Source organism: Gymnogyps californianus, chromosome 14 (genome assembly GCF_018139145.2).
Source record: "Gymnogyps californianus isolate 813 chromosome 14, ASM1813914v2, whole genome shotgun sequence".
Taxonomy (NCBI): domain Eukaryota; kingdom Metazoa; phylum Chordata; class Aves; order Accipitriformes; family Cathartidae; genus Gymnogyps; species Gymnogyps californianus.
In genome coordinates, this window is record NC_059484.1 from 15,369,746 (window position 1) to 15,383,040 (window position 13,295).

Genomic DNA, 13,295 nt, shown 5'->3' on the forward strand with positions numbered 1-13,295 from the left:
GTTCCGGGACTTTTCCGTTTGTCTTTGGGCCGCTGGTGAACAGGCTCTGCGGTCGTGCCCTCGGAGAGGTGTCTGTAGCTCAGTGTCTCTGCAGAGGTGGGAAGGGGCAGCAGCCCCAGGCCGGCTGGGGGAGCGTGCCGGGGGGTTGAAGGGGCTGCAGGGTGCTGTGCAGAGCAAGGGAACCCCCTCCCACAGCAGCGGGGAAGGAAACAGCTGGCAGCTGGACAGAAGGCAGTCAGCTGAGCCTCCCCTTGTTTTCTCCTTGCTGTCTTTTATCCCTGACTCCCTCCTGCTTTTCCTCTTTCTCGTTTTCTTTCCAGTCTGCTCTCCTTCCCTTATTCTCCTTCCCACTCCATTCATCACACCACAAGCCCCAGCCAGCAGCTACACTGAGCCAAGGGAACTCATCACATCCGTGTGTTTTCTTAATAGCTCTGGATCCTTTTAATAATGAGAGGGAACAGAGAATAAATGGAGCCTTTCCCTCAGGGCCCTATGTGGCTCCCTGTCCTGGTATCAATACCAGCAGGACAAAGTCATGGGAGGGGGAGACCTGCTTGTGAGTGGGCTGATATCTTACAGCTTAGCATGGCCAGAGAGGTGGCCTGGGGAAGGGGACAAGCCTCTGCTTGCCCAGCGATTAGTGAAGCTGCTTGCCATTTCCTCGTGCCTGTTTTTCTCCTTGGAGGATGGCCGTTCCTCCATGCCGCAGCCCGAGAGCGGTGGCTGGCTGGGCCCTGTGCAGATGTGCGCAGAGTCACACAGGGCAGTTAAATCCTCACCGCATTCACCCTGCTCGGCCCAAAGCTAACTCTCCTATCTGCCCGTGTCTAGAGGCCAGCACCCCTTGGAGTGGTCGTGGCCCGGGGGCAAGGTGGACCCTGCTGGGAAGGAGAAGGAGACCGAGTTGGTGGCCTCAGCAGCCCCCAGCAGCGGCTGGGCAATCCGAGAAGACGACTGCGAGGGGACCGGCATGAAGCCATACTGCAAAGTCCTGGTGCTGACGGAGACCCAGGCAAACGACACAGGTTACTACCGCTGCTACTACAAGTACATTGATGCCAAAATCGAGGGCACCACGGCGGTCAGCACCTACGTGTTTGTGAGAGGTAAGAGCCATCCGGCAGTGTGCACCTTCAGGCTGGGGGAGCTCGGGGCATATATATGCCAGCATAATATCAGAAAGATTAAAAAGCCCGACATGCCCCACGGCCTCCCAGGGCAGAGTGTGGCTGCTGCAGGCTCAGGGAGGGGGCCAAGGGCTGGCTCCCTGCACTTCGAGGAAACCAATATCCGTCCATTTCTGGGGGATGGCGGCAGCGCCTGGGATTCAATTACGTCCCAGCCCGGGGGCATTGCTCCAGCCAGGCTGGAATGCAGGAATTTAAGGAGTGAGAGCCAGGCCTCAGAGACCTCCACCGCTAAAAAAAGCACAAGAGTTAGCTTCTGGGCAGCTGGGGGCTCTCCGAGATGCTAGCGGCTAGGGATGACAATGTTCTGCAAAGCTGAGACTGAGAGGGAGAGGAGGAGTGGTACAAACATGCCACGTGCAGCCGCCTCCTGTCCCCAGGCTTGATGGCCCTGGAGCCGCTCCACAGTGCCAGACCCAGATGCTCTTCTGGACACTGCGCAGGGGCTGCCCACGCAGGCAGGATTATGAGATGTGTTTTGGAGGAGGAGGGCCGTCCACCAGGCTTGGAGCTGAAACCTCAGCTCAGCAAGTGGCTGCAGGGCCAATACTCAGTTTCTCCATGCCCCAGGGGCTCCTCCTCCGCCATCTCACTGCTCGCAGCACGCTCCAGCAAGATAAACGAGCGCTGTCCCCTGGAAACAGTTGGCTGAGCTATTTCTCTTTCCGCCCCCATTTATTAGTTGGTGCAGTTGTCACGAGCCAGGCAGGTCATGACATACAAGATGCATTTTTCAGAAGTCCCAGGGCAAAGCCAAATTTGCCTCTGCAACTATGCAGAGAAAAATGCAGGGGCAAATCAGAAAAGCTGGGCAGCTGCTGGAGAGGAATTGAGGTCTGTTTGGGCAATTGCGTCCTCTTGCCATGGGCTCTGCTGCCCATCCTAAAACAGGGCAAAGCTTCCCTGGATCCCAGACGTGTTGTGAGGAGACGTCTGTGAGTTGGACAGGGGTGTTCAGACACTCTAGAGTGTTGTATCAGGATGGAGGCAGACAACTTCTTGTTTTCAGCCTGTGTAAGTACAAGCTAAGAAGCTTACATGCAGGGAGTGCTTTTGCAAGAGCCTGATTTTCTTTGTGATCCAGCAAATGCCACTTTGCCCCCTTGTCCACCTTCTCTCACCTCCAGCCTCATCTGCAGCTCAGTAATGGCTCTCATGTTTACCAGAAAGCAGCAAGTGTGCACGTGCGGTGTAGCTTAGGGGCAATAAATCCCACACTATCAGGGCCCATGGGATTCACAGTGCCTGTGGACAGCGTGTGTGCAACGGATCCAGCCAACACCTCACAGCGTTGCTGTGCACATGGCTACACAGCACATGTTCGTACTCATTCCAATCACGCTGTGCCCTGTTATGGCTATCGAGCATCCAGGAAACCTCAGAATCCGCCTTTCCAGACAGGACAGGCTTTCAGGCAGGAGAAGGGACATGTCAGGAAAACCCAGGCATACGGTAACTGTAGCCATTGCAGAACATCCAGATAAAGCCCTGCCTGTTTCTGCTGAACTGGGCTGCAATGTGAAACTGTCCCTGGAGAGCTTGGAAGGGCTGATGTAAGTGTCGGGGATGTTTGGAGACAGCATGATCAGACCACAGGTTTATCCATCAACCTCATTTCTCATGTTAAGAGCTTGGTGGAATTGCCAGGAACAAAATATCTGTGCTTGGCTTGAAAAATGGGTTCTTCTATATTTTACCTGCAGCTCAGTTCTCAAATGAACTCTCCACACATATGTCTCATTTCCCATGTGTCTGGTTAGGTGTGTATTTTACTACAGCTACAGATAGCACTGTAAACATACAGAATGCCTCATCAGGGTAGAATAGGATATGTACAGCCCCCATCTCATAAAGCTTAGCATATATTAATGAAGAAGATGCTAAATTATTCCCATCCGACCCATTAAGACAGCCTTATAGAAAATATGTGATGTGGTCAGAGAGGGGAGTTAGTGCATGAATCACAAGCTCATTGGCAGCAGGACCAGCCCAGTAAATCAGTTCGTTCTTGGCTGCCATCTGAGCTTGGAGGGGACCTCATAGTCTCTCACCTCTGGCAGTTGTGCGCCTCCTCCCTCTCACATGCCCAGGGCTCGGGAGAGGAATGAGGAACATGTTGACACTCAGAAACAAGTCTGTGATTTCAGAAGACAGCAATCCTGTGGCAGCACAAAACCCCAGGAAATAAAGATAACAATTCTCTGGGCAATCCGTATTTTCCTAAGAGCTGACCAACACGCTTCCTATGCATGGCTTGTTTCACCTAAGCTGTGGAAAAAAACACTTCACCCAGAGTAGGTCTTTGCAGCATGACTATCACTGAAACAACAGCTTTATAGATCAAAAATTAAAGGAATTCCCTTATGCACTTAACAGTGGGAGCACTGGGTTGGATTGGGTTGGGCCCAATGTGATTTGAACAGCAGGATCCCCAAATGGGGACCATGACCAAATTCATCTTTGACTTGTCATTTTAGATGGCTTTAGGGGTTGGGTAGCAGAGGGAAGGAGTCTCAGGTTGTACAAACAGACGTCCTCATGCTACAGTCCTTTGAAATCAATCGTTTAGCCACAATCCAGATGAATAAAGAGTAACTTTTAAGGCCACTGGGATCATCTGGTCGGATTCCAGCATACCAGAAGCCATAAAATCTCCCCTAGCAGGTCCCTGGGGCAGCCCCACGTCTCCCAGATGGGGACCCACCACCTCCTTATGGGAGCCCCCTTCACCCAGGGGACAATTTCTGTGAACAAAGCCAATCATGACCACGTGCTGGATGGACATTTCCAGAGACGTGACTCTTACAGAGGAAAGATGCTGGCAACACCAGGCATTGGAGACACTAGGGACCAGTCTCTATTCGGAGCATCCTGTGAGGCATGTGTCCCTGTCGAAATGGGCAGGCAGGGGCTAATACTACAGAAGAAATTATCCGTCAGCGAGGCACTGCCAGAGGACACCAAGCAGCCTCGCAATTCATTCTCTTCCAATTTTGTCTTCATCCCATTTAGTCAACCTGGGTGGCTGCTGATTCTATGCCCTGTTTGGGAGAGTCCAAAGAGTAGAAAAACCCTCAAATCAAAAGCGCTGCCAAGCAGACAGGTGAGCAGGTGCCTCAGCAGCAGCTGGCATGAGGCACTGCAAGACAAACCTTACCCTTACTACCCTCTGGCTGGCCATGGCTTAGGATACAAGTGTATTTTGCATCTTGGTCTCACCAGCTCTTTCCAGTGTATCTGAGAAAGAACCAGAAATGGGGTCCGTGCTGCCCTGTTAGCTTGCCATCTCTTTGGGATCAGGTTGGTCTTTGCGCTCTGTGTCTGGATGGCACCTGGCATGATGGGTCAGGGCCACGACACATCTCCGTTACATGCTGCCATCAACTCTTTCCACCATGGAGCCCCGCTTGGGCTTTTCTCGTTTGACACAGGCGACGCACTGAGCAGGATGGGGCAGCCCCTTCTGCAGACACTCTGCTTCTTGGCGCTAGCTCCGTGTGGAGTTTAGTGTAATGTCCCTGGCCTTGCTACGTTGTTTCACTGATTAATTTTGGGTGGTTTTGCTCTTCCTGTCAATATTTGTGCTTGCAGCAGTTGGGAGGCAGTGGGGTGGCAGCCCTGGAAAGCTCAGCTCATCTGTTTATCTGCCGGCTGGGATGGCTGCAGGATGACATCTGCATACCATTCCGCTGCAGATCACTTCCTCGCCCTGGAAGGTCGCGCTGCCTGCCGCTGCACCAGGGCGGCACAGCCCCGCACTGTCCCTGCCGTGGGGCCACGCACAGTCACCAGCTGGGCAGGCGCTGAGCCCAGGACGAGACCTGCCGGTTTCACAAAGGGTCGAACCCAGGCAGAGACCTTGAGGGGGCCAGGAAAGGCGAGGCCATTTCCAGCACTGCCCAAACGTCACACAAGTGCCGCTCCACCGGTATGATGTTTGGTGTGGAGGAGCCGGCTGGCCCAGGCACTCGCCTCGGCTGCTCCCTTTGCATTCCCAAGCTCCAGGTGTCTTCTCCTCTGACTGTCGCACGTTGCAGATGGGGCCATCCAGCTCAACACCATGCCCTCTGGCAAGCTCATGCTGTGTTAAAGAAAGCCAGAAAGCCTCCTTTTCTTCTGGTTGGTCCCTCTTCCCGGTTCTTTTCTTGCCCCTGTTTAGTTGTTCTTCTCCTTATGTTTCTTCTTCAGATTTTGAACAGCCATTTATCAACAAGCCAGAGACCCTCCTCATCAGCAAGAAGGAGAACACTTGGGTACCATGCCTTGTGTCCATCCCAGATCTTAACGTCACACTGATCTCGGTGAGAGCTCGGCCAGTGGGAGACTCTGGACCGAGATGTATTGCTTTTGTTCTGCATTTGTAGTTGCCTGAATGGAAGCAGGACAGGCACTGCCGGGAATGGAAAATGCATGGGATACATTTTGCATGGAAAGTACAAGCCACTGGCTTCCTCATTTTATTTGCTGGTTGAAGCTGTGCTGTCCAGTTCCCTTGGGCAGACCCCACGGGTTTCCTGCCAACCTTGCTTCTCTTCCCTGGAGCTCTATGAAACAAAACAAGACTTTGTTTTAATCCCATTTCCCCACAGCATCCCCTGTTTGCTCTAGTCTCTGTGATCTACAAACCCTCTAGGTGGTCGGCATCCCTGCAAGGGAGGAGGCTGCAGCCCTGGGGCTGATGACTAAAAACAACTCTGTTATCAGCTTGCTTGTGCCTTTTTTTTTTCTTTTTTTTTTTTTTTACAATGCAAATACATCCTTCCAGGATGAGTGTTACTATTGTACAAAGGCCTCCAGGGACTCTCTGGGGGCCAGGGGCCTTTCCCTTGCCCGGGAAGGACACTACCCAAGGTCAGCACTCATCCCGGTGGGGCTGATGTTTGGGACATCAGCATCAGTTTCCTTAGCTATCACTAGAAGTTTCCATTCCTGGAAGTCTCTGGCCCACTCTGCAGACGGAGAGGCTCATGGTGCAGGATACGGCTGCTCGGGGTATAGAGGAGGCCGTGATTCCTAGATGACAAACCCTCAGGGGGGAGAGGGCAGGAGGCCAGCACAGCATGACGCTGCATCGTTTCTTCCCACAAAAGGGATGTGTTAGCCAGCGTAAAGACTGGAAGGGGTGGGGTGGGAATATTGTTACCCTCTTATTTCAGTTGGCAAAAATGTTGATTTTTCCAGCAAAATTCCCTCATCCACCCTGACGGGAAAAGCACTTTCTGGGACAACAAGAAGGGGGTGCAGGTACCCACACACTTGATCAGGGACTCCTTGTTTGTCCAGTGTGAGACTGTCATCGGCAAGAAGGTCTTCAAATCCAATTTCTTCATCATCCATATAGCAGGTGAATATTTGGGAAGGTGCAGGGGGACAGTTTGGATGACTGTGAAGTCCATCAGTGTGGCTCATGGGGTGGTTATGGTCCTCTCTAGTTACACAGACTCTGCATGGTGCTTATATCTCCTCTACTGTGTGCCAGACAGAGATACAGCAAGCAGCAGGCGATCATACCCAAGCCTCCTGTAACTTCATAGTTTGACTCAAAGAGTTAATAGGTCAGAAATGTCTTTTCGTTGCCTCTTCCGCATCAGGGAGCGAGCTGTACGACATCCAGCTGTATCCCAAGAAAGCCATGGAGCTGCTAGTGGGAGAGAAGCTGGTCTTGAACTGCACTGTGTGGGCCGAGTTCAACTCTGGCGTGCGCTTCCAGTGGACTTACCCTGGCAAACAGGTACCAGCAAACAGAGCAGCTCCCCATGAACTGAACCGCTTCCCTCTGAGTCGTCCCTTCCTGCCCCTTCATTGTTCCTCTTCACATCATTGGCAGGGCTCTGCTTCATGATCCTAACCATGCTGTGCCCTGGACATCTTGGTCAGAGTGCTTTCCCATTTTTCTCTCCTGCAGCAGAAGGCAGGCAGAGGGAAGACCCCTCTTCCTGGCAGAAAGCACCCTCCTTGCCGAGGTGTTATTGCTCTGGGGTTCTCCTGGGCAAACACTGGCTTCAATTCCACCAGTGCAAATCCAGAGCAAACATCACTGGCTTAAAAGGAGCTATTCTAGCCATGCAGCTCTGGTTACCAAAAACCTTCAAGGAGGACCCCTCCCCACTGTGTTTTCCCCGTTGTAGCTTCTGGCTCTTGTGAACAGCTCCCTGAGGGCATCACTCTGTTCATGTACCTATAGGGCTCGCAGCCTGGTGACTGGGCTGCAGATCAGAGCAAAACATGTGCTAAACTCTGACCCCAGCCTCAGGCGGTCAGTCACACAGGGCTTGTTGCCTTTCCATCCCTGAGGATGGCAGTCAGTGATGGAGACGCCTGTCCAGGGAGAGGCAAGCACTGGGCAGCAAGAAGCGCAGACATGAGGAGCCCATCTGCACAGCCCCATCCTGTTGACGTCTTTCATCCCCTTCTCTCTGTCATCTCCTGCAGACGCAGCGGGCAGTGATGGAGCCCGAGCGCCGGTCCCTGCAGAGACACACGGAGCTCTCCAGTATCCTGACCCTCCACAACGTCAGCCAGCAGGACCTGGGCAAGTACACGTGCACCGCCACCAACGGCGCCCAGATGCTGGAGGAGAGCACCGACGTCATCGTGCACGGTACGGCGCCTTCCACTCCCTCACAGAGCCACAGCCAGAGCCGAGCTGCAAGCAGAGCAATCCCTGGACTGCTTAGGCAGTGCCTGGCCGAAGGCTCAGTAGAGGGGCTCCTGCACCTCCATCCCACTCTGCTTTAGTGAGACCCAGCCTTCCTCCAGTCCCTCAGCCCTTCTGCGCTCCAGCACCACACTGGGAGCACGATCACATTCAGCAAGGTGCCAAGATGACGAGAGAGAGAGATGCAAACACCAAATTGGCCCAAATGTCAGTGGGATGGCAGGACACACAGGTCTCACGGCCCTGTGGCAGATGCAGTGCCCCTGTGGCATGGCTGGCCTGGGAGGCACCCAGCTGCGGGTGCACAAGGCACCATCGGCACTGGGCAGCTGTCTCCTGGCAGCAGAAAGTCACGGGGCAGCACAGCCTCCCTCCGTCCCCAATGGCTCTCAACAGCGAGGCAGAGGCAGCCCTTCAGCTGCCAGAGTCGCAGCACTGTGCTGGCCTGCCTGGCCCTGCCTGGCACCCACTCCCTTCTGCTGCAGGGAGGGGGCCCTGCTGGGAACCAGGATGTGGAAGAGGGGCTGGGGGTCATATGGGCAGACAAGGCAACAGTGGATTTTGGTTATTTTGACGTCATCGTCGCAGAGAAGCAGTCATTTTCAATGGCACTGCCACAACACCCCGCCTGTCCTTGGTCCTTGGTGTGGGGCCCTGTGGAGAACAGCAGAGCTTGGTGACAGCCTGTCCCTTTGTGCTCTCATCTCCTCCATGCTCACCTTCTTTCTTGCAGAAAAGCCCTTCATCAATGTGGAGTGGAGGAAGGGCCCAGTGATAGAAGCCACTGCAGGAGACGAAGCCGTGAAGCTGCCGGTGAAAGTCGTAGCTTACCCCCCACCAGACTTCCAGTGGTAACGCACCTTTCTTAGCCTGAGCCACCTTCTCCTCTCCTCCTTCCCTCTGCCAAGTAGGGAAGCCTAGCCTGGCCTCCTTGCCAGGTCCCTCTGTGGCCAAGATTGTCCCAAATGTCACTTTTTTCCACCCATGGGGGTCATTTCTCCCACCTGCCCTGGCTCTCAGCTGCACAGCTTGCGAGGGGATGAGGGAGAAGGAGGTGATGGGGGAGAAGCAGCAAAGGTCCTGGCCTGGCTTGGCAGCTCTGTGCTGTCTGGAGGGGCCAAGTGAAGCTCCCACAGGAGCTGCCCCTCTTGTACCCCTGCAGCGGGGATCATGGCTGCCCAGAGGAGCAAGAGAGTGGGCCAGGTTGTGCACTGCATCGTGCTGCACTTCTGCCAGAGCTGGCTGGGAGCTGGGAGCTTTGCACCTGCGCACTGCTCAGGGCAGAGCTACAACATCCCTAACCCCACACACATCCATACGAGACAATGCGCAGACCTGTAACTCGGGTCCAGGGAAAGCCCAGGGGTCTCTCCAGAGAGGTCCCCAGTGCTAGCAAGGGGCCACCCTGACTGCACTCTAGTGGGGACCAGCAAACCCCTGCCCAGCTGACAGTGGGACACTTCCTCCCCATGGCTGCATTTTCTCTCTGCCTCCCCGCAGGTACAAGGACGGGAAGCTAATTCCCAAGCAATCTCAATCTTCAATGCAGATCAAGGATGTGTCGGAGCAGCACGCTGGGACATACACGCTGGTTCTGCGGAACAGGCTGGCGGGGCTGGAGAAGCGCATCAGCCTCCAGTTAATCGTCAACGGTAAGGGAGGGGACCAGGGCTGGGGCCGGGGGGACAGTACTGAGCCCATGGCCCCAGTCTTTGGGCTGCTCCAAGACCAAGGTCCCCATTGCTGTCCTAAAGCAGTTGGTACCTACCTCATCTCCTTCTCCCCCATTGCTGAGGGATGCTCTGGTTACAGCAGGGCTGGTTCCTTGTGGCCTGGGCGATATGGCACAGTTTTGTTCCTGGCTCCATCGCTCTGGGCAGAATATGTCCTTGCTCAGGGGCCATTTCCCAACTGCAGTTGGAGATGCTGCTGAGGGTGACCCTGACTGATGCGGCCTTGAGTGCAGGGCAGCTGCAACACACATGGAACCTGGAGCTGGAGCAGTTCTTCTGGGTGGGAAGCTCCCAGGGAGTTTTCCCCTGGCAGAAACTGGTCCCTGTCATGCAGGAACCAGATGCCAGCACAAAAAGTGCTGGAAGGGCACTGCTCCTTGGAGATTTGTCTCCAGCAGGCTCTGTAGCCCTGTGCTGGGGGCTGCCAGACAGTGCTTTGAGCCCTGCAGCATCCAGACAGTCATACTCTGCAAAGGAGTCACTTGAATCTGCCTAAGTATAACCTGCTCTGCCTTGCAGGCCTGAGCTCCCCAGGAGCTGCCCTGAGAGCCATAGTGCTTTAGTGCCCAGTCTCTCTATAGACGGGCCTGGGGAAGGCTGTGCCTGGTCTGGGGATGCAGCAGCTGAGCCTGCGGCTGCTCACAGTGTCACTCTGATCCTTGCAGTTCCTCCGCGCATCCATGAGAAGGAAGCCTCTTCCCCGAGCATCTACTCCCGGAGGAGCCCCCAGGCCCTCACCTGTACGGTCTATGGCATCCCAGCGCCAGAGGTGATCCAGTGGCAGTGGAGGCCGTGGATGCCCTGTCGGATGTTCTCCCGACGCAGCCTGTAAGTGCCGTTTCTTCCAACACCCATGTCTTACCAGGCCACCAGTGTGGCATTATGGGGTCCTTGGGCAGCGTGGCTGTGTCCCAGACCCCGTCTCGCTTGTGCTCTCCCAGCCATGATGGGGCAAGAGGAAGACAGCATCAACTGATAGCTAGGAGCACCGTACACCCACTCGCCCTGTAAAGAGGCAGATGGAGCCCACCGGAGACACTTGTGCTCCGCATGGGAGTTTTGCCCAGCCTGGCTGGTCACAGACACCAAGTGCTTCCACAGCTTTCTCTGCCTCCTCGGCAATCTGCATCCATCAGGGGATGTCCATGGCCTGGCCACACCTCACAGCACCTGCAATAAAACCGCTGACCACTGTGCTAATGGGGAAACTGAGGCAGATTGCAGGAGAAATTGTCGCAGCCCCTTGGTGAGACCCTGAGACAGCAGCTGGGGCTCACCTCATTCCTGCCCTGAGGTCCCTGTGTTTTTTTGGTCCTTTGTCTTCTGCTGGGTAATGATGGAAGCAAAAATGCTCATAGGCAGGGGAGCGGAGCTGCTGTGTGCGGGAAGAGTTGCTGAATCCGGGGAAGCGCCGGATCTCTGCCAGCTGCCAGGATGGTTTGCCAGGACGGTGTTTGTGCAGGCAGCACCAATAGGTAGGCAGGAAGGGTGCGTGCCCACTGCCTGTGCCCTGGGAAGCTGGGGCAGCACCAGGCAGGGCTGCAGTGGCATTCTTTAGCCTCACAGGAAGAAGGAAAAGGGATGCTGGGCAGTTGTAGCCAGAGCAGGCAGGGTGGAGGACATCAGGGTGCCTGGAGGAAACCAGGTCCTGCAGTCCTGTGCAGGCTGTTGCTCAGCCAGGGACGCCAGAGAACTCTCCATCACATGCAAGTGCACTGTGGCCCTGTCAGGAAGCAGAGGGGCCCATGAATTATGAGCACTGTCTCCCAAGGCCACCATATTTCTGTCTAGTGTAGCTCCAGAGGATGCAGGAGGCTTCTTTCAAGCTTCCTGTTGTTTACACAGCTCACCGATGTGCTCGCCCCGCTGAGCGCTCTGCCCTGCACTGCCAGCACGCGCCCTTGCCACTGCTCTTGGGCGCTCAGCTCCCCCCTGCTTCCCTGTCACCATAAGCCCTCCCTCCACACCTCCCACCCTGGATCTCGGGCAGACCCTCCCATCTCCCTGCCCCACCTGCATTTCAGAAGCACCCTGCAGGCTGCAGCATCCCGGGTCCCTGACAGGTTAGGGCTCTTCTCCCCCCTTGCCTGCCTTAGCCCCAAAGAGGTGCTACCATGCCCCTGTGAGATACCAGCAGAATCTCTGCTTGGGATGTTTCCCTCCTGATTTTTGTTGAATTGGGGCAGCAGGTGCACCTTTGGGTAGTGCACCCTTGGGTAGTGCACCCTCGGGTGCTGCACCCTCTGCTCTCCAGGCCAGCACCCAGCCAGGCTGTGACATCCCTGACTCACAGTCCCAGAAGGGGTTTAAGGCCTTATTGCTGAGCAAAGTGGCATCAAGAACTGCCCCGGGCACACATGAAAGGATTTCACTCCTGTCTTTCTCCACCCCTAGCAGGGAAGGATGAAACCACAGGCCTGGAGATTAAGACGCTGCCTGGGACACCAGTATCCATTCTCTGCCTCAATTTTCACATCCATAGATAATGTTTGCCTCACTAGTGATTGCAGAGCACCCTTATAAAGCACATTAGAACTGTGTAACCAAGACACCCAGGAAATTTTGCAGTCAGAGGACAGGGGCGTCAATTCTCAGACACAAAGGCTATTTTTGCTGCCTTCTTCCCAGCTGACCCTCTCTCCATCTCTCTCCTCTTTCTCCTGCTCCTCCCCGGCTGCTGAATTAGCAATAGCAGGCACCGGGCAGCAAGGCGGCATCAGCGGGACCGGATGCCCGAGTGCAAGGACTGGAAAGATGTGTCGCAGCAGGACGCGGTGAATCCCATCGAGAGCATTGACACCTGGGTGGAGTTCGTGGAGGGGCGGAACAAGGTGAGGCCATAGCCCCAAGCCTGTCCTGGAGCAGGGAGCTGGAGACAGGCACCCTTGGAGGGGTTCTTTGTGATCAGCCAGCAAAAGCGGCCTGGAAATGAGCATGGCAGAGCCAGATTTGTGGAGGGCTTCACACCTCTGCTTCTAAAGTAAACCATCAGCGACCGTTCCCAGCTCTGGGGCTCTGCAGTACCAGGCAGCCCCAGGGCGAGGGAGAGCTGTCATCTTTGAGAAATTACCCTGCGTCCAGAGAGGCTCCTGCTGGGGCTGACTGCGCAGGAGGGTTTACACGGATTGCTGTTGAATGCAGGGCACCCAGCTAGGGAGGGCATGGGCGATGTGTGCTGTGGGGGCTCCCGTGGCCATTTCTGAGGACTCCTGCATGAGCTGTTCTGCGAGAGCCAAACCCCGCAGAGCCACCTGGGCAGCTGGGAAGGGAGAGCAGGAGTCACAGACTGACCAGGAAATCTCTGGCCTCGGGAATGTGCGTGTGTGTAGTGGGGCATTTCATCCAGCTGTCCCCATCCCGGTGGGGTGAGGGTGGTATGGAGATGCTGGCGTCCATCCGCCGTGTGTTTCTGAGTGAGAGCACGTGTGCCCCACAGAGCCCACTTCTCCATCACAGCATTTCCTCTCTGGAAGGAACATCTCTCCCTAGTTGCAGCGTGTGACCTGCAAACAGCCAGACACTGCTTGCTGCCTGTTTCTGTCTCTCTAGTAGCCGCAAGTGTCAGGTCTGCGCCATGACGGGGTTCCTGTTCCTGCTGGTGTCGGGCACCAGCCGCTCGCAGAGGGATGCAGAACAAACAAACGGGCCCCTGTTTCCGAAAGTCACTTCCTGTTTTCCTACACACCTCCAAAGGCACTTCCCGTCCTCTGGCCT

The 13,295-nt window shown here is 55.4% G+C and overlaps 1 protein-coding gene across 2 annotated transcripts in view; it reads left to right on the top strand.

The window, feature by feature from the left end:
• The window catches only part of FLT4 (fms related receptor tyrosine kinase 4), a 60,484-nt gene that overhangs the window by 27,662 nt on the left and 19,527 nt on the right, over nt 1–13,295 (top strand). For both annotated transcript variants that reach the window (XM_050905186.1, XM_050905187.1), the window contains exons 3-11: nt 835–1,109; nt 5,379–5,491; nt 6,372–6,534; nt 6,782–6,921; nt 7,623–7,791; nt 8,582–8,699; nt 9,349–9,500; nt 10,247–10,409; nt 12,268–12,412. In XM_050905186.1, coding sequence (XP_050761143.1) covers nt 835–1,109; nt 5,379–5,491; nt 6,372–6,534; nt 6,782–6,921; nt 7,623–7,791; nt 8,582–8,699; nt 9,349–9,500; nt 10,247–10,409; nt 12,268–12,412 — 1,438 coding nt within the window. The remainder of the gene's footprint in view (nt 1–834; nt 1,110–5,378; nt 5,492–6,371; nt 6,535–6,781; nt 6,922–7,622; nt 7,792–8,581; nt 8,700–9,348; nt 9,501–10,246; nt 10,410–12,267; nt 12,413–13,295) is intronic.